This window comes from Sturnus vulgaris, chromosome 5 (assembly GCF_052056855.1).
Source record: "Sturnus vulgaris isolate bStuVul1 chromosome 5, bStuVul1.hap1, whole genome shotgun sequence".
NCBI classification, from domain to species: domain Eukaryota; kingdom Metazoa; phylum Chordata; class Aves; order Passeriformes; family Sturnidae; genus Sturnus; species Sturnus vulgaris.
The window spans coordinates 735641-756615 of record NC_142247.1 but is presented as its reverse complement, the minus strand read 5'-3'; the positions used below and the strand labels follow the sequence as shown (position 1 = coordinate 756615).

Genomic DNA, 20975 nt, shown 5'->3' with positions numbered 1-20975 from the left:
CCATTGCCAGGGCCTGGGCACACACCACAACAGGGCTTCTATCTTGGTATTAATTCCTTTTTATTGTGACCAAATCATCACCCTGGGAGAAATTCTCCCTGGCCTTGAGCTGGCCCAGCTCATCTGGGAACAGAGCTGAGAAGCTCCAGCCTGGAATATTTTCTGTAATTTTCTTACTTTCTCAATGTGTGTCCCACAGGTAGCCTTTATATTCATTTGTAAACTCCAGAGTGCTGGCTGCAAACTGAAATCTTAACATCCTTTCTTTACTTGAGAATTGTGGGAAATGGAGTTTTTCATTCACATTCCTGTTGGGAATTTCCTGTGGTTTCTGGTAGAGGACTGGGTAGTAGAGTTTGGAGGTGATCCTTTTCTTTTCTTTCTTCCCCCATAACCTTGAGAAGGAGCCAAGGCACAAATGTTTGGTCTTGGGAACAATTTAAGGTCTTAGGGGGGACCAATAAATCTTTAGTTCTTGGTCTCTATTATATAATTGCTTAATTGCATTGTTCTCTGTCAGAAGTGCCTGGATGACTTCTCAGAACAAATGTGTGAAAGTTTCTTTCATTAGCATTTGAATGGTTATTAATAAATTGAAGTATATTAATAACTCAATCAATAAAAATGGCCATAAACCCTTTTTAGGTGCTGGAAATTTCCCTGTCCTAGTAGGGAAGAGGTGTCATCAATCATAAAAAATTCTTCTTCTTCCTCTTAAAATCTGTTCTTGAAATCACCTTCTCTTCTGCATTTTTTGTTCACAAAGTCTTGTAATAATATTTCATTTGAAATGCTTTTAAAAAATATTCCTGGGATCTTGTAAACTTTAGCTTTGAATGAAGAGAGAGAAGATTTAGCTAAAAGTAAGACACAGGAATCTAACTGGATGCTTCAAGCTCCTCCTGAATTTAGCTATCACCCATTGGAATACAGAGCTCAGGTTATTGTTGGAGCCTGCAGAGGATGTGTGAGTGGCTGACAGGATTTTTCATGTCGTGCCAAAAGCAATTTCTGTGTCTGACACAAGCGTGGGGTCGTTGCTGCCTTACAGACAACAGCTCTGGCAGGAAAATGGGAAAGGTTTTTAATCTTGCATTTGATAGGAAGGATGGAGATGCTATCACAGGGGATGCTTGGAAGAGCTGGAAATGAAGGATTTTTGTACACAGATGGATGTCAGAGCACAGCTTAAGATAAACCAAGTTCTGAAAATGTGTTTCCCCCACAGATTTCGAGATATGTGGGTGGTGGCTTCTCAGTTTTTGCAAAACCTTGAAAAATTTCCATGAACTTGGCTTGCACTTGCCAAGGTTGAACATTTCCTCACTGCTTTTAGCCCTTCATTACATTTAATTAGGAATTGTTAATGTGTTGTTTCATGAATTGCTCATCATAAACAGTTTGATCAAGTTCAGACTTGCAGTAGACAGGGACTTGCACACCCTGACATTTATTTTATTATTCAAACTTGCATCATGAGAACTCAGAAGGTTCTTTGATGCAGTTATTTTTTTTAATTGGACTTTAAAACTTACAACCAAACAGAAGAAATTAGAGTAGCTGTGCTGTTTTTCAGTCGTGAACAAGGATTAAAAACCCCAAAACTGATTTCATTGTGGGAATCAAATAGAGGGAAGTGCTATTAACCATATGTTACTAATTAACAATATTTTATTCTTGTGTATAGGGAACACTTGTTTGCCTAGATAAGGGTGGCACTGATAACAGAAATGCTTTCAAATGCAGCTCTACAGAAAAGCAGCAAACTGAAGGAGAGTTGGCCTTGGACTATTTTTTTTTTTTGGTTTTGCATAGAAACCACCTTGAATAATGATCCAAATTTCTAATGTATTATAGTGATGTCTTTTAAATGGAGCTTCATTTAAAATTTGAAGATTTTATTTTTGTTCAGGTTGCCAGCTTCTGGCTGGAGACAGAAATTTAAGTAGAATCAAAGTTGGTGAATGAGAGTAGAAAAAAGCTCTGATTTATTTTAGAGCTTAAGGGTGAGGTGAGGAGATCCTGAGGTTGTTAAAGATTTGTAAAACTCATAACTTGAATTTTTAAAAGATCAGTCTTAATGAGGAAAAGTTTCTGCCTTTCCACAGAGCTGCTTTCCAGTGCATCTCTATTATTGTGTCTGCATTAGAGAAATCCTGGAGGACTCAACTGAGATCCCTGCAAAAATAAATCAGGAGGAATGCTAAAATCTTAACTAAGGTGCTCAGTTAAGTGACCATATAGCAGAGAAAAGAGGAGCTCTTAGCTGTCCTGTATAGAATGAAAAAGTTTCACTATACAACTGCTAATTTTTTTTAGAAGAACAGGCTGACCCCTCAGTGGTTTGATTGCCCAAAGAAGTAATGAGAATGAGAATGAGAATGATGGCAATGTGGATTTTAATTCCTGAAGGTGTTAGCTGTTGTTTCCATGGATCTAGACATCTAATTTGGCCAAAGCCACATGAATAAACTGCTGCCTTAAAGAAGGCAAACTTTTCCTAAACCAAAACTAAATGTGGCTTAAATAAAAAATAAACATATTCCATTATGGTATCATTTTATTGAATTTTGCAGAAGACTGTTACAGAACAAAAAAAATGTTTTCCACAAAAGTGGTTGACCTGAGTGATCTGTCTGAAATGTGAATAAATACAGAAGGGTTGTTTGGTGGGAAGTGATGTGTTTTTGTAGCTGCTAAGCCAGGATGTGAGCCTGTCTCTGTGCCTTGCCTATGTAAGATTCATCCAAAATAATAAATTAATAAATAATAAAAACCCACCAGGTTTCCATCTTCCCTCTGCCACCTTTCCTTGATTCTCAGGTGGAAGTTCTGTATTCAGGGCCAGCTGAATTTTGTGTTCATTGGGATGAAGGGCTGGTTTAAATTTCCAATCCCAGGATATTCTTAACCCTGCAGAACTGAGCCCCTCAAGGCTTGGCAGCAAAATTCCCACCCCAAATATCCCAACCTAGAAACACAACTGAAGGGAGCAGTTCCAGGGAATTGTTTGTGATGAAGCTCTTTGGGTAGGACAGCTGGAATTTGGTTTGGGTGTGACTGCAGTGACATTTTTACAATTATCAACAGGACATTGGTGAATCTATTCTGATTTTACCAAATGATGTAAAACAGGGCTTCACGTTGAGGTCATTGAGCTTTTCATGGTTTACCAATTGAAAATGGATTCTATTTTATTTCTAAATATTCTGGACTAGAAGTCATTACATGCAGATTTTAAATTGATGTCTTTGCACAGTTAAAAACTTCAGGTCTTGTTTTTTGCAAGTTCAGGATATTTCGAGGTCTGCCCATTTCATGAATAAAATGTGTGAGGAGCTTCAGTGAGTGAGGTGTGTCCTCACTGCTACCAAATATATTCATTAAAATGTCGGGCTGTGCTGTAGCTGTTATGGGATGTAGCTACAATTCCATTTTGAAAGTTAGAAATGGGGTTCAAACACATCTTGTTTGTTTGTTTTTAAATACAGAGATGGACAAAAGCATTGTCATTAATGGTGTGTTACTAAAGAATTTTAGAGGAATTTCAGCAACAAAAGATTAGGACTTAAAATCCCTTTTCCCTTTTTATGTTTTTTTTTTTTTTTCCCAAGAATGGGAAATGGTCCAATACAAAGTGGGGATAATTCTTCACTAATTCTTGAAAAGCTTCAGGAACTGTAGCAGATTTTGGACATAAAGCTCCTTATAGCATTTTTCATCTTCAAAATGTTACTTTACTGTTTTCAGTGAAAAGTGGGGTTTGCCATCATCAGTTTCCCTCAAAGTTATTCCATAAGGATCTCACATGCATAATGCTGATTTATTTACCTTGCCATTTGCTCTACATAACTTCTGTAATGGTGGGGTTTTTTTTGTTTGTTTGGGTGGTTTTGGGGGGGGGGGTTGTTTGTTCTTTGTTTAGTTTTTGGGGGGGGGGTGTTTTTGGTTTTTGGGGGTTTTTTTTTTTTTTTTTTTTTGTTTGTTTTGGGGGGGTTTTGTTTGTTTTGGGGAGTTTGGGTTTTTTTTGTTTTTTTTTTTTTTGTTGTTTGTGTGTTTTGTTTTGTTTTGGGGGATTTTTTTGGTTTTTTGTTTTTTTGGTTTTTTGGTTTTTTTTGTGGCACTGGGGTAATTCAAATCCATGCCCAGGTTGTGGTGCTTCATGGTGCAGGGTTTTAGTTTGGTGGGTGTGGGGTGTAGCTGGCAGCTGCTGCCCTCTCATGGCTAAACCAGGCCCACTCTGAGCCTGGCTTTTGTCTAAGAAAGTTTCAATCATAGGCAGGATCTGTAGCAAAAGGCTTTAGGAGGTGCTCGTTTGCATTTTAGATAAGGGATGAATAAATCAATGTTTATGACCCAGATTTTGTCCTTTGGGAAAAATGAACGAGAAGCTTTGTCATACTTAGCACGCATCGATCCCTGGTATAGAAAATTCTTGATTTCAACTAATGCTGAAAGTTGCTAGATGACTGTAGAACTCCAGAATTTTAAAGGGGCAAGTAATTAAAGAAATAGGCCTTTTAATTAATATCTGAGTTGAGGAGCAATAAAATATTATTATCAAACAAAGACATGTGTTGCTCTTTGTTTCACTTGAGTGGCTGATACAGAATGGCTTGTCCTTGACAATTGTGAAATATAATTTCTTTAGACAATTACTGCAGTCTTCCCATGGACTGCTGTTAAAAGAATCTTTTCTCTTTTTTTTTTTTTTTTAAATGTCTGTAGTAATTGCTGAAAGATTTTCTTAGGGAAACTGTAGGATATTTTTTCACTTTTCCAAATGGAAATATGGAAAGCATGTGGAAACAGTGTAGAACTTTAAAGCTTTAAAAACTTTCACCTATCCAGCATATAGACAAGTTGCAAGTTTTGATCAAAACTTGACACTGCTAGAATGACAAACTGGTAAAAAGAGGAAATGTGGATTATATCAGCAAGAGCTAATCAGAGAGCAAGGATCCACTTTTGGCTGCTGCAGTGCATTCAGTCTCTATCATTGGCTCTTGAACTGTTGCCTTGATTTTCTTGAGCATTTTCTAAATGCCATTCAAAGTATTATAAAAGGTGAGAGCTGGATAAACCCAACCCATCATGTGTCGGGTTTTCCTGGGATATTTTTTCTCTTATATTTACATATATCTATGATATATGATATAGATATATGATATAGATAAATAGATTTACATTTATCTATGTACACAAAGAGCAGGATGGGAATGCTGGAGCAGCTCTCTTGACTCTTTATTCCATCACACCCATCACTCTCATTTTACAGAGCCAAGCAGGGGAGATGGAGCAGCTTCAGTTCTCTTTGTCACAAAGTCTTTTTAACAACATTCTAACCAATAGCAGAATATTAGAAGTTTGCTCAAGGAAATAATGAAGCTCATGTTATTAATTGCTCAGCATGTAGATCTTGCTTTGAACAATTCTTGATTGTAATAACTTAAAACAAGGGATAAAGGTTTGTTATTAAGCTTACATATTTCTGCTGCCTTGGTTAACACATTTTCCTGAGGTCTGTCTCTGCACAGCTCACAGCCCCGTTGTTTCTTGTCCTTGCATCTTCAGCATTCCTGCATTTCCCATCCTGAGATTGGATTTTTCTGAGAGTTGGGCACATTTTTCTGTTTCCCACAGCAGTGACCGAGTTCCCATAGCCGCGACAGCGCCGCTAACTCCCGCATCTTGTGTTTCAGCATCGTCTCGTACCAGACCCTGCCCAGGAACATGCCGAGCCACCGGGCCCAGGTGCTGCCCAGGTACCCCGAGGGCTACAGGACCCTGCCAAGGAACAGCAAGGCTCGGCCCGACAGCCTGTGCAGCGTGGCTCCCTGCTACGAGGACAAGCGGCGCTCCATGCGCGACGACACGATGTGGCAGCTCTACGAGTGGCAGCAGCGCCAGTTCTACAGCAAGCAGGGCACTCTGGGCAGGCAGGGCACCCTGAGCAGCCCCAAAACCGTGGGCAACTTGTGTGAGCAGCCCCTGGGCTCCATCCCCACGTCCCCCTCGCACGGTGCCATGGCCTTCTCCCCACAGCGCGCCTTCCGCTCCGAGCTCTCGTCGCCCGTGCAGAGGGGAGATGTGACCCTGGAGCGCAGGCACAGGACAGCCCACGGCAAGGTAAGGGGCTCCCTGCAGCACTCACTGCTCTCTTGCACTACGGTTTGTTGGGAAGGATGGATTAGAGAAACCTTATAAATAAATACGAGTGCCTGGCAAAAGGATTGGGGAATACGGAAAATGGAAGCGAAATAGAAATGAGAGCGATTTTTGACTCTGTGGCTGAAACAACTGAATGCCTGAAGGCCCCTTGGTTTAGATAATGTTAGATGCTGCAAACACCAAAAAGCAAACAGACATCCTCCCTAGGCATGGCAGGAAGGGTCCCAGATAAAATTTAGAAATAAGAAAAGCAGTAGAACATGGAAATATAGTGATTCCTATGGGTTGCACGTAAATGTTAGAGAATTTGTGTCTTGTATTAGATTGGTTAGTGGAAATCAGAATATTCAACATAGAAGAAGATTTAATGTATTGGAAAGGGGAAAATCTCTCTCTTATGCTCTTACTCTCTTCATTGTTACTTTCTTAAGCTCTTTTACTCTTACACTCTCTTCTCTCTCTGTCCTGCTCTGAGCTGTGGCTGCAGTTCCCAGCAGGGCCTTACATAAACCCACACCCTACAAAATAAACTGAAAACTTCAACACCAGAACACAGAGAGCACCTGAGACTGTCCCAACCGTCCCAAGGCAGCGATTCCGACTCTCATTCTCTCTCATTCTCTCTCATTCCTCTCCCATTCTCTCTCATTTTCCCTGCAGTGCAATATGAGCTTGGTCCTGCTCCTAGGTACCCATCTCGTTGGGTTGTTTCCCTCCACGAGCCAGGCAGCTCATTAATATTTTCTACAAAGTCGTTTGTTGCAGAAGCACATTGGTCTCAAAGGCAAAAGCAAAGGGAAACAATGGCAAAAAGCAAATGGCATAAAAGCACGTGGCACAAACAGCAAGTGGCAAAAGCCCCAGCTCTCCCCAGTGCATGTTCTTATATAGAAACTTCCCAAAAGCTAAAGCACAAACTCAGGGCACTGCTCCTTAACCTATTACAATTCTGGTTTCTCAGCATGCCAGGCTGTGTACAAACTGCATACATGGCCTGTCTTGTTCTAACTGAAAAATGTCAGCAATATTCTGAACTCTAACTCTGTTATGCCTGAAACAATGTTCTTGGAGCCCCCATGGAAACACCAATATCCAGGACTGTGTTTCTCAGCCTTCACTAGAACATGTGCTGCTGCTCTGGCATCCGAGACCTTTAGTCACTAAAAACACTTAAAACTTACTCCACTCACTCACTCATCCACCTACTTACTCACTCCACTTCTTACCTACTTATTTACTCACCTTGCTCACTCATGCTGAAACCTAAACTTTCACCTCTGCCTTATGTGAGAGTGGCTTAACATATTTCAATCCACCCAAAGGCTTTAATTCAATCCCTGCACTCTGATTTCTCTGTGAAGAATTCAGGGACACTCCTGATTTACTGACTCCAGCAGTGGCATGGGTCTGGATGTTGCACTGTAGTGTATTTTATTCCAGTGGGGATTTTTACATCACTGTCTTCATGGAGAGAGGTTGGATTTTTTAAAAGGGCTGAAAAATCTTAAGGGTAGTAAAAAATGTGGTTTTTTAAAACCCTAGATGGTGAAAACACATCCTGGTATTACTGCCCATGATAATATGTTTCTCTAAAAAAACCAAGGAGTCAGTAGGCAGATTATTCAGTATACCTTATGCATGTACAGAAATCTGACTTTTCTAGCACCAAGACCAAAATCCCAGGTCTCTTTACACATGCTGCTTTCTATTCCTCAGCAGCAAGTTCACTGCCCTGGGTTCCAGCAGCAAATCAAGTGTATTGTTCCTTTTTGTGCCTTTGAGCTGTTGGGGAGATCACTGAAGATCATTGTAAATGCACAAAACCTTGGTGCTTGGCCACTGAGAGGGAGACATGAGGAGCTGTAAACTTGAGTGCCATATGTGCCACTCTGCTACAGCCAGCATGCTTGTGTTACCATAGATCTTAATAGATTGTAAATAATTCAATAAAAAGTACTCCTTCAGTTGGATGTTGGATAAAGTTCTAAAAACTTTATCCTTGAATGTTTTTTTTTTTTGATGCAGGGAAAAAAAAATCTATATTTTAAAGCAATTTAAACAACTTGGGAGTTGATTATCAGGTGTTTTAAAGTTTTTAGATCCCTATCACCAGAGGAGTCATTTTGCTGTGACATCCTTTATGTCCAGTTTAGGAATCAGTGCTTGTGACAAATGTGAGCAGTGTCCCTGGGTCAGTGCTGCAGGGTGTGTGTTACCACACTGCCAGCCAGCCTTTGCTTCCTCATGGTTCTGTTCCCTGTTGAACACTTTATGTTAGTATTTCATTTAGGATTTAGTATTTTATATACAAACCTCCTGTTTCCCTTGAGTTTTTCATGCTGTTTGCTTTGTATTTAATCAGTTAACACAACCAATTTTTGCCATTAACTTAAAAACACCCCTGTCTTTAAGAGGTGGGTAGTTAGAGGACTGTTGATTTGAAATCAGTGGGATAAATATAAATTTAACATCTAAACCCCATCCACATAGAGATCTTAGGTTTTTCAGTGGCTCTCAAAGGTTGGCTCTGTATTTTTGGGTTCTCAGACTCCTCCTGAGCCCCTGTCTGGCAGGGGTTTGGCAATGCCATGCTGTGTCCCCAGAGCTCAGCCCCTCTGGGCTCATTAAGAACTATCCCAAATTAAGAGGTGGGATGAATTTTCCTCTCCAGGGCTGTTATAGCCTGTATTTTTCATACAGAGTGCTGCATTTCTGCACAGATAGCCATCCAAACAGAAAGTTCTAGAATTTATCCAATATTCTGTAAAGCAGGGTTCCTCATAATAAGTCAGTTGTTATGTGCTGGAGCATTTAACCCACAAGAAGATAATTTTGTCACCAATATATTTTTCTCCATGTACTACAAGACTGTCAAGCTTTCCATCCCTGGCTGGACTTCTATATTTGCAGAATTCCTGATAGCATTTGTTACCTTTTAAGCTATTACCTTTTTAAAACTTGTTCACAAGTGATGAGTTAGAAAGAAGACATGGTCTGAAAATGCAGGAATGAGAACATCAGGAACCAAAATGCCAAAAATTTTCTATTTTTCCCAGCACATGGTTTTGAATTGAGTGCTTGTGTATGTTTAAATGGCATTACCTACTCCAAAATAGTCACCCTGCAGCTTAAAAATTTTCTTTCCTATTTCTTTTCTCATCAACTAGTTTTTCTGTCCTGTGCTGTGTCTTTTCTTACTATTCCAAAACCTTCCCTATTGTTCTTGAAATAGAAATTACATCTGCAGCCCCAAGAATGCTGGGCTACACCCACAGAATTTACTTTATTTACCAATCTGCCACTAATATTTTGAGAATCCAGCAAGAGAGAAAAAAAGCTACCTCCCCAAACTGCTGTTGTACTGCTGTCCTTAAATGAACTGTGTCATATAAGTCCCTTTGCAACACTGGTAAAGGAATTAAGTCCTCAATGTTTTTCCTCACAAAGCATTAGAAATATTCTTATCTGGGATACCTTGCCATGGCTGTGGACCTCCTTGTGCTAAAACTGTCTGTTGTTTTCCAGGTTTCCTTTAAATTTGCTCCAAAACATTTCATATTTATGAATATTTAATATTTTTCAATTTTCTTAGCCAATGTCTTCATTTATTAAATAATAAACATCCATTCTGGGGAATATTGCTGGTTATATTGCTTGTGCTTTGGAAATAGAGCTGTAGTGGCAGTCTCTTGGTGCAGAGTTGAGAAATAAATGGGATTTGTGGGTGCACCTTGGCTGGGGATGGTGCCTCAGCTCTGCCATTCAGAGTTCCCAGGAATGATCCTCCCCTGCTTCCTCCTTAATTCTCTTCTGAACTGTGTTAGCAGGAAAATAACTGCCCTGGCTGAAGTGCAAAAATGTTATTTTTGTGTGTATAGGAGGGCAGAGGAGGGATGGTCCTGTCCTTTCCCTTCTATTCCTGCTCACTTTTGGGAGGTCATTTATGAGACTGTGCCTGCTCATATTCCTGCTTCAGGCAGCCCTGTGGTTTAGGCAAAATACAAAATTTTCCCTGCAAAAGCAATGGAAGAGCAGAGTCAGGATTTGCTTTCTCTGAACTGCTGATGTGATGGGAGCAGGAAACTGCCCTGACCAGCAAACCAGGTTTGACCCAAAATTGAAGACACAGGAAAATGTGGGGCAGAACTGTGCTTGGCAAGGCCTGAATGTTAATTCTGAGTTAGAAATATATTAAGCTTTGCCTGCAGGACTCAGTCATGGCACTTCCACAGCAGCAAATTGTGAAATTTGGGATATTTCTAAAATTTCAAGCTAGACTCTTGAGTTACCCAGGTATCATGACTGGCACAAATCCCAGCAAATTTTCATGTGGGGGGGAAGTTGGTTTGGCTTTTTGTTCTCAGCATTTAAAGTTTTGCAGTGTTTGGGAAGAACTGTGGCTCACCCTGTGCTGTTTCTCTTGTGCAGCATGTCTTTGTGCCTGACAGGAGATCCATGCCAGCAGCTCTGACTTTACAGCCTGTTACTCCTCAGAGCCTCCAAGGCAAAACAGTGAGTTGGATTTTTATTTGCTCCATCGGGGGTTTTTGTAGAATAATCCTTGAAGTGTGAAGAGGCAACATTGAAATTTTGTTTTAGGTAAAGCTTGCTTTAAATGTAGCCTTTATGGAAATTATCAGGGAATGAAGTACTCAGTGATTCCACAGAATTGTGAGAATATCATGTAGCTGCTGAGTTAAGGTTTTCTTTGGGAAATACAGATTTATTAATTTTTTTTAATCATCATTGATACATTGCTGAAATTCCTGGGAGAGGGGAGACTACATCACAGAACACTTATTTCTCCATTAATTATTTAGAAAATCCTAGAAGTAAAATTTGGCTTTTTTGGAAATGTAAAAGGTACCGAAAGAGCATTTTGTAAAATGGTGTCCTTTGTGACACTGTACTGTGATTCTCACTGAAGATATTTCACCAAAGTGATGTTGGTGGATCCTCTTCACTTTCCTCATTGAAACATGACTCTCAGCCAAAAAATTGCCCTAAATTTCTGTCACTTCTTTACCAGTTTTTGTCTCTTTTTTTTTTTGTCATCTCTCCATCCAAAAATCCAGGTGGAGAGAGTTATGAAATAAGAAAACAGATTTTTTTTTTAATTTTAGTTCATGCTATGGGCAGCCAGTCCTTCCACTGCCTCGAGCTCTGTTTCCTGCACTTCCCACCACAGATCTCTGCCACTTCCAGTGACTTTTTTTTGGGTTGGCCTTTGGCAGCTGGAGCCTTGCAGACATTTCTTGGGGTCTGTGACCCCCTCAGCTCTCCTGGGCTCATCTCCAGAGGTTCAGGCAGGTCCAAGAAGCCAAGCAGAATTCCTGCCCACAGCAGGGGCCAGAGGGGCAGACCTGCAGGCAGCTCTAAGGAAAGTTTGTGCTGTGTTTGTTGCAAGGATCCAAATCAAATTCCCAGCACTCACAGCACCATTGGGAATGTCTAAAGAGGGGGAGGAGTTCTGTTCCAGGGGCTCCTCTATGGGAAAAAAAAAAGCTTGGGTTGGAGTGCCATTAAATAATTTATTCCTAATGCACTAAAATTGGGCTTTTCCAGAATGTGCCAAAAGCAGTTTTGATCTTGAAAAAGTGGATCACTGCTCCCTTTGCTAAAAAGTCCTACTTTTTGTTCTCATATTCCCAAAAATAAGACTTCCTGTGCTTTGAATGGATGTTACTTCCCCATCTGAAAGCACTGTTGCCTATTTTTGGAGAGAACTCAAAAATCCTTGGTACAGCAGCCTAGATTCTCACACTTACTCTCTGAAATGAAATGTTTTAAATCCAGGCACTGAAGGAGCACTGTCAGAAGGAAAACTGCCATTAGACAATTCGGGTTTGGTGTTGGTTTTCCCTCAAAAACAAATGGTTTTTTTCCAGCTGAAGCTGTGTGGAAATGCTTTGCTCCCTCTTGTGGGCTCCTCTGCTCTGAGCTCACAGAAGTGCCAGTGCCACGCTGCTCCTGGGGGATTTTCCTCTTTATTCTCTCTGCACTTGCAGTGTTTTTTATGTGTGGTTCTCTGGAGCTCTTTGCTTTGCTTTGCTTTGGGGAAGTTCTGTGGCAGAGAGCAAGCAGGGCTTTAGGAGGTTTTTGTGCTTGGGCTTTGTTTAACTCACAGGGCTTGTGAGAAAATCAAACCACTGGATGAATATTTAATATTCCTTGTAAGGCTGACTTCTGGAGAAGTGTAGGAAACAGAAGCAAACAGGAACACAACAAAAATCCTTGTGATGTTCAGTGCTTTGTTTTCTTTAAAGTATTGCTAATAGAAATGGAATGGTTCAGGTAGAGTTTCCCAAACTGACCTATGCTGATCTGTGTGGAATTATCTGAAAAAGATCCATTTGAGTTGGACTTTATTTCCATAATACATATAATCTCGGGTCTTAAATGCTATTCTTCATCCCTTCCTAAGGCTGTGTTGTACAGCTTAGTCATAAAAGTAAAGCAGTAAAATAACTGGAGGCCTCAGACCTGTGGAAGGTGGGATGGAAAAATGATTTTTCTCATGCTTGTGCAGATTTATTCAGTGGAAGGTGATTATTTCTGAGGTACTTCAGTTAACATGGGTTTGTCATCCTTTTTTCCTCTCCGTTTTGGACACCTTGATACATTTGAAGAATTATTTTAAAAACTACATTTTCTTGAGGGCATGTTTTGATTCTTTCACCCAGCTCAGATGGCTGCCCATGTCCAGGTAATGACATCCTAAGGGCTGGAATTGTTTTTCCCTGACTTAATTCAATATCATCAATTTGATACACACGTCAGGAAAAGTTTGTCCTGCAAAATCCTCAATTAATTTTATCCTTAATAGAGAATGTTTGACTTTTATGGCATTTGCTGGTTTGAGCAGTCAGAAGCCAACCCCTCATTTTGTTCTTCATTTGGGGAGAAGGGTGTCCCCTGTGTCTGTACCCCCACAGGGTTTTTGTGAGCCTCTCAGAAGGTGCACCTCCCATTGGCTGAGAAGTGCAGCTGTTGCCAGATGTGCCTTGCAGTGATGTTTAGGGTACCAATTAACCTTTTCTCTGCTCTTTGGCTTCTCCCCGTGTGCTGGTGCAGCCGGAGGAGCTGACGCTGCTGCTCATAAAGCTGAGACGGCAGCAGGCGGAGCTGAGTAGTATCCGGGAGCACACACTAGCACAGCTCATGCAGCTAAAGCTTGAGGCCAGCAGCCCAAAGGTCAGCACTGAGCTCTGTGTGTCACCCTGCCATCCCCTAACCACGGCCATTCCTTAGCACACCTCTGCTTCCTGCTCTGCTCTGCTCTGGGGCTCCTGTGTCAGTGCACTGGAGTCCAATCATCTTGGTGTGGGTGCTGTTCTGCTATCAAACCTTTAAAATTTAATCCTTGGTGTGTGTTCTGTTCTGCTATCAAACCTTTAAAATTTAATCCTTGGTGTGGGTGCTGTTCTGCTATCAAACCTTTAAGGTTTAATCCCTGGTGTGTGTGGTGTTCTGCTATCAAACCTTTAAGGTTTAATCTCTGCTGTGTGTGGTGTTCTGCTATCAGCCCTAAAAGTTTTAATCCCTGGTTTGTGTGGTGTTCTGCTACCAACCCTTGAGATTTTAATCCTTGGTGTGGGTGCTGTTCTGTTATCAACCCTAAAAGTTTTAATCCCAGGTGTGTGTGCTGTTCTGCTGTCAACCCTTTAAGATTTAGTCCTTGGTGTGTGTTCTATCGACCCTTGAGATTTTAATCTCTGGTGTGTGTGCTGTTCTGCTATCAGCCCCTGAGATTTTAACCCTTGGTGTGTGTGGTGTTCTGCTATCAACCCCTGATATTTTAATCCCAGGTGTGGGTGCTGTTCTGCTATCAGCCCTGTAAGGTTTAATCCCTGGTGTGTGTGGTGTTGTGCTATCAACCCGAGATTTTAATCCCTGGTGTGTGTGGTGTTCTGCTATCAACCCTTTAAGGTTTAACCCTTGGTGTGTGTGGTGTTCCAACCCTTTAAGGTTTAATCCCTGTTTGTTGTATGTGTTGTTCTGCTATCAACCCTTTGAGATGCTTTTTTTGAAACAAGTCAAAGTTTCATGGCAATATTGGAAATTACACTGCAGCTCCCATTTAAATTGAAGTGGTTTTCATCCATTGGTATTACAAACAGAATTAGTGGTGGTAGTTTGAGATTAATCTGTTGTTTATACTGATCAGATACCATCTTATTTTTGATGTCTCTGAAAAGCAGCACATGTTTAAAACACAGATTTATCAAAGGGTTCATAGTTGCCTGTCTAGTGGACATTTACATAAACTGTATTTTATATGTCATCTAAAATTCAATGTAGTAGTTGATTGTCTGATTTGTAGCAAACTTTTATCATTTCTGTTTCTTGCTCAAAACTTGTTAAGAGTTCACCAGAAAAGGCATTTAAAAACAGCATTGCATTTCTCCATAGAACACAAGTGTCTGTCACTGTCTACTTTGCACCCTTTAAAGCTGTTTTCATGCATTCTGCACCTTCTGTCCTTTTCCTTTTCCCCTCTGACTGCTGCCTGCTAGAATGAGATTCTTTCACATCACCTTCAAAGGAATGCCATTTATTTGGATCACCAGGTGGGATTTGCAATTTACTTGTGCATTTATATTTCTTAATGGTTTTTTTTTACCTGCTCCTGTTAAAGCTGGAAATATTTGGGGAGAAGGATTTTCAGTGTTCTTTATGAAGTTGGATGATGCCCACAACATAAAATATCTTAATCTATCAAAAATGTAATCTGTTATGGAAAAATAGAAAAAATCCCTCAATTTAAAATTTGCCAGAAAACAGTAGCCAATCACCAATTCATTTCTCTGTTCTAAATATGTTCCTAATTTCCTTTTCATAATAACACTAACTAGCATTTTACCTTCTTTAACCAGTCCTAATATGTTTCCAAGTTCATATGACACACATACAATTTATTAGAAATGGGTCCTTCTGAGAATTTAGGTTTTTCAGGTTAAGAAGAGTTAGATGTTTCTACAGGACATTAAATGAAGAGGAGGTCAAACATGAAATTTTTTAAACAAATCACAGCATGGCTCCTTTTTTCATTTTTCTCAGTTCATTCTGATGGATTTATACAAGAATAAGATTTTAATTCTTTCCAGTTCCTGGTATCCTGTGGAGTGAGGATCCAGTTCTGTCTTCACTAACACAATTGATTGCCAGGTGAAGAATTGCAATATCCCAGAGCTCTGTTTATCACCAAATGGGATTTCTGTACAAGTTGTGTTTGACAAGTTTTGAAGTGGACTTTTTTTTTTTTTTTTTTTTTTTTTTTTTTTTTTTTTTTTTTGCTAGCAGTTATAAAATACAGCCATAAGTGCTTAGAACTAAAATAAGCAACTGGATGACCGTTGGTTAAAAATATAAAAAATTAGTTTTTGTAAGAATCTGTCTTTTATTGAAACTTTTGAGCCTTACATTTAAAACCAACTGTTAGGATTTTTATATTTTCTATGTAGCTCTGCTGGGGTTTCAGTGAGTTATTAAAAAACCCAGCTGTGCACAGAGACACACAATGCACACCCTCACATGGGCTGGGTTCCCACAGTGACTTTATTTTCCTATTTCCTCTGGAAAACAGGGTGGGAATTGTGATCAATTCAATTGTGATGACAACATATTTCTAAACATCTCTGTATTGTTTTATTTAAGGGGCTGCAGGAGATCCAAAATTCAGTAGGGACATACTGCTTGTTCAAATATTCCATCCAACTCAAATATTTCCAGTCTGTCATGTTTTGGGATAAGGGAATTTTGGAATAATGATTCTGCCTTCAACTGTGTAATTGTCAGGAAAGGATAACTGGGTGTGAAGTGTGAAAATGTTTTTATTGCTTGGTTAGCCAAGCTTGTGAGTGTGATGGACAGGATTAAATGGGGGGCATTATCTGTGTACAGGATGCAAAACAGTAAAACTTATTTTCCTGATACTTGCACCAGATAAAATTTCCAAATGCAATGTGCAAAGCATTAATTTAGGAGAGTGTGAAAGTCTTAGAGTTTTGCCATACCAGAGATGTAAGGACTCAATACAACTTGGAAATCAAGTCTAAAATACATTACCTTAATCACAGAATCGTGGAGGAGCAGGTTGGAATACTCATTGCTCTTGTTTTATAATAATATCATCTACCTGCAGGAAACAGAGCCCCCTGAGAGCCTTTTTGCCTTGACTACCACTGCTTCTAGGGGTGCTGTCACATTTACAGCTTTCCATTATCCAAATATCCATTTCCCTTCATGTTGGAAAGCACAAAAAAATCGAAATTTCTTTCAGTGTAATTGAGGCCTTTCCTCCTTGTTAGCAGCATCTGTAACCAGTGTGCATAATCCCTTACCCTCTCTGCATTTTAAATGTCCTGTGTACTTAAATTCAATATTTCCCCTTGTATTTAATCTCTGCAAATAATGTCAAAAGCTCCTTTGCTTATAGCACATGGTAGAAACCCAGTCCCTGTATCTTCAGCTCTCACCTTCTTGGTCACAGAGAGTTCACACATTATTTATTATTCCTTACATTATTCATTGTACACAACAATAAATAGTAAGGTTGTTACCAGGTGACTTTTCAGGCAGACTAAAGTTCCTGTGTAGGGGAGGTAATTTATATTTTATTGCAATGAGCTGCCTGCTCATTGGGTGGTTTTCATGTCAGGGATCAAGAATATTCAATCAAATATTTGAAATCATGCTTTGTTTTTGTGCTGCTGTTTCCTTTGGCAATGTTAGAAATCCCATGTTACACTCCTGATGGTTTTGTATTAATGCTTTCAGAATTTCTGTTGTTGGACTTTAGAGAGAGGGAAAAAAGACTGAAAAGCCTTGGCACACAGATACCTGGCCATTTCATTTCTTTGATGTGTTGTGGCCACATAAATGCTTGTCCAGCCCCCTTTTTTTGTTTTGAAGCCTGTCTGCAGGCTCAGGGTGTGCAGAGCTGCTTCCTAAACTGCTCCTGAAGCTCTGTCCCAGCCCTGTGCAGGGATGGGACATTGGGCACACACAGCATCTCAGTCTTCTGCAGTATCAGATTTGAAATAGAAAATCCCATAATCTTATTGTGTGCTACTAAATGCAAACCTGCTGTCTCCTTGATTTACTTGTACCCAGTAATTACAAAAATGGAACCAAAACATAACATAAGGTTGGTTTTTTTTTCCCCAAGTAAAAGCTGGATGTGCTTTTTTCTCCTTTGCAAATAAAGCCATGGCAAGAGGTGCCACTTGAACCTTTCTGATATTATCAAGAATTCCAGCACACCAATCTTTCAGTACACTTCTGAATTTTATCTTGATAGTAAAGCTTTCCTTTGGATGAAAACCCCTTCACTGTTGAGCTCATCTATATGCACACATAAATAAATGCAAAGTGAAAGATCATTAATGCTCCTTCACACACTGAAATAATACCTGAAACAGGCATTGCTAAAGTTTTCAGTAGGTCCTAAAGTTTCCAACAAAAATAGGAGGAGAATTGTGCATTAAGTGCACTCTTTTCAGTTTTCTTTTGGAGAAGAAAACCACTTGTTTTCATAGTTTTCCCCTTATTGTTAGGAAAGTCTCCTTTTTAAACCACAATCCCATACATTTTTCTGTGTTGCACACAGTTCTGAAACCCTGAATGTATGCAACATGTAATGAAAGATCTGATCTTGACATTTGCATGCTTGACAATAAATAAGTAATCATTACAGAAAATGTCTGGCCAGTTCCAAAATAGTTTCACTCCTGTGTATGGGGGTGGATAAATGCACCAGGCAATGATCCAAAGTTCCAAAGGATATAAATCAGTGCAGTATCTGAAAGCATTTTGTGATATGTGGACATAAGTCTGTTCACAGGCTGGGAATGCTTATGTCTTTTTAATGTACACTGAGTTATTAAATCTATCATTTAAAAGGTTTTCTGATAAAGGTTTGAGTGTTCCTGCTGCAAAATCCAATAAACCTTTTCATGTCAATACCATGCAAAGCCAAACTTACTTTAAGCTTTTTTATTTTTAAAAAGGGAGAGTGTTGGTGAATAAATATTACATTGGTGTTGAGCATTTACTTTTTTTTTATATATATATATATCTGTTTGCTATTATGAAACTTTTCAGATGTTGATGTTACTGAATGATGGAATATATAAAAAGCATGGGTTAAAATGTGATCTGCTGCATTATTAGAAAGAATTAAAGTAGAGGCTATATTTTACAGTGTCGTCTTTCAAATCTAGCCATGCTGTAAACTGATGTTTGCTGTATGCTCCTCCTGATTTGAAATAGATGAAAGAGAATGAACCTTTAATCACCTTGGTTCACACTATGATTGAGAACTCGGCGCTAAGACCACAACTGTACCATCAAGTAAGGTCTTGGATAGTGAATGAAATTGCTTTATCATCTGCAAAATCTTCTCCCCTAGTGACAGTTTTGGTTGTCCCTCAGATTTATTCATGACATTGGTGTTTCTCTCCTTTGCTTTGGACACCCACAAGTCATCCATGCTTCCTGCAGCGCTGCAGTGTTGTCAGCATGGCTTCTGCTGCCTTTTCTGTTGTTCACTACTAAATGTACACTTTGGAATAACTTCTGTCTGTCTAGACAGTTTAATTACTTGGTGCTTTATGCAGGTGTCCAGTAAATTCATGAAACTTCCAGTCAGCTTCCAACATTTGTCTTTAGCATGATTCTCTGCAATTAGTGTTCAAAGGTGCTTCTTTCTTTTGACCACTACAAAAGCATGTGAGTGGTGTTTACCTGGTCATTCCTGGCGATTTTGTTTTGTTCTAGGAAGTGGATTTACAAGTTTTTGTTTGCACCTACCAAGCCTTTATCCACTGAAGGAAGAAAGGATCAAAATTACTTTGATCTGAGGCCTGTAAATCCAAAAGGCAGTGTCTGTTCATAAAGTCACAGCAGACTTTCCTGTGCACACTTTGCAGAGTTTCTAGTGCTGGTTATGGTAAGATGGAAGAAGTGGTGGAAATGTGAATGGAAATATTGTCTGTGAGTTGGGACCTGCAGTAACTTATGAGCATGGCCAATCCCTCTCCCTTGGCACCACTGTGATTTTTTTTTTTTGGGGTGCTGGGGCTGAGCTGAGCAGCCCCTGTCATGCCAGGGGATGTTCCAGAAGTTTCTTGCCTCAGCTGCAGGGAAGGTGTTGCTCTCACAAGGGAGTATCTGGCCAGTTCCATTGCATTTACATTGGTGCCCTTGTGAGCCAAAGTGATGCATAAAGGCTGCACAGTTTGGAGAAAAGGGATGTTCTGCCATGTAAAACAAATGTTTATTGCTGCCATGTTTCCTCAAAAATGCTGCAGCTTAATCACATGTCTCTGTTTGGTTTTTTTTTAAAGTCAGCTCCACACCATAAGTTCGTTTGTGATCCAGAAGCGTTGCCCAAAAAATCTCCCTTTGCAGAGGAAGTTGGGCTGAGAGTGGCTGCCTTCATGGCCATCAGGTCTGTGCTGCTGCCTGCAGAACAGGAGCTTTGACTTGGAACCCGGGGGAATTATTTGGAGGGCAGTGAGAGAACTGAGCCCCAAATGAAATCTTAGGGATTTGGTGTAGTTTTTAAAGAAACCTGACTGTTAGAGTTGTTTTTTTTTTAAAGCAAGTCAATTTTGTGTGATAGAGCATGTAAGACAAATAAATCAGGTGGTGTATAATGAGCAGAGGGGGTTTAGATGTGTCAGGGGCAGTTAGCCTTAGGTTCTAACATTAAATAAAATATTTGGGGATAGCTGTGCCTGGCTGATCTGCTCATGGGGATACCAGGAAAGTGCCACTGCTGTCAGAGCAGTGTCTGCCCTCACCTCACAGGCACATCTGCTGAATAATCTCCTTTCCTGCCATTCCTGTCAGGGGAGTTGTGACTCCAGCAGGTCGTGAGCACTGAATGAGCTGTTAGCACTCGAGACAGGGACACGGGCTCTGCTTTATGAGTCAAGTTTCCTCTAGGAGATGCTGCATTAACTGACTTTCAGGACAGGCTAAAAATAACACTCAAAATTTCACTGCCTACACAGTCTTCTCAACTTTTGTAATGCAAAACCAACCTGTTTAAAATGCTGGCAGCTTATTTAAAGTCTGAGCAACGTATAATTTTTAATTCAAATAAAGTAAATTGGTTGAACAGTTGTCTTTGCTGCTGCAGTTTTAAAGACATGTAAATAATTGGGAGAAGCTTCTGTGCAAGTGACTGAAACTTGTTTGGTTGTCAGGATGTTCAAATAGTTTGTGATGACTGCAACCATTGCTGTGAATAAAGAGAAGGATCTGCCTCAGCTTCAGTTTCTTCAGTTTTATGTCTGAGCTCATTTAGAGTTAGCAAAGGAAAGCAGGAAAAGTTTGTATTTAATTTGTCTTGCTTACTTTTTGTAATGATTAATGGTTCTCTGGTAAAACAGCACAAACATCGACTGTTTTAAATGTGTTATTTATAGGGCACTTTTGTTTGTGATTTTGTTGCATCTTCAGAGTTATTTAAATCACTTGACTTACATCAGTCTGCTCTGCAGGCTGTGCTATAAATTCCCAAGTACAAGCCAGGGAAGTTATTCCATATGTACAGACAAGAAAAAAAAAAAAACATTTTTACAGACTAGACCCATTTCTACTTTGGTTTGGGTTTTTTTGCTTCTTTCTAATACTAGATGAGGAATGTTATTCTTGTTCTGTAATCTTTTTCTCTAAAACAGTACAGGCTGACTTTAAATAGCAGAATTTTCCTCAATTCCTCTTAAATGTGTGAGTTCCCTTAAGGAAGAAAAATTAAAATCTGAGTGCAACAAGCTAACATCCAGCTCTTG

General features: G+C 39.8%; 1 protein-coding gene across 16 annotated transcripts in view; it reads left to right on the top strand.

Annotated features, from left to right (window-relative positions):
- Positions 1–20975, top strand: part of PLEKHA5 (pleckstrin homology domain containing A5) — a 155485-nt gene that overhangs the window by 109095 nt on the left and 25415 nt on the right. For 6 of the 16 annotated variants that reach the window (XM_088164514.1, XM_088164510.1, XM_088164509.1 and 3 more), the window contains 5 exons: positions 5703–6129; positions 10600–10684; positions 13223–13365; positions 14688–14741; positions 18445–18525. In XM_088164514.1, the coding sequence (XP_088020640.1) occupies positions 5703–6129; positions 10600–10684; positions 13223–13365; positions 14688–14741; positions 18445–18525 (790 nt within the window). The remainder of the gene's footprint in view (positions 1–5702; positions 6130–10599; positions 10685–13222; positions 13366–14687; positions 14742–18444; positions 18526–20975) is intronic. The other 10 variants (XM_088164515.1, XM_014870069.2, XM_088164516.1 and 7 more) reach the window with 6 other exon arrangements.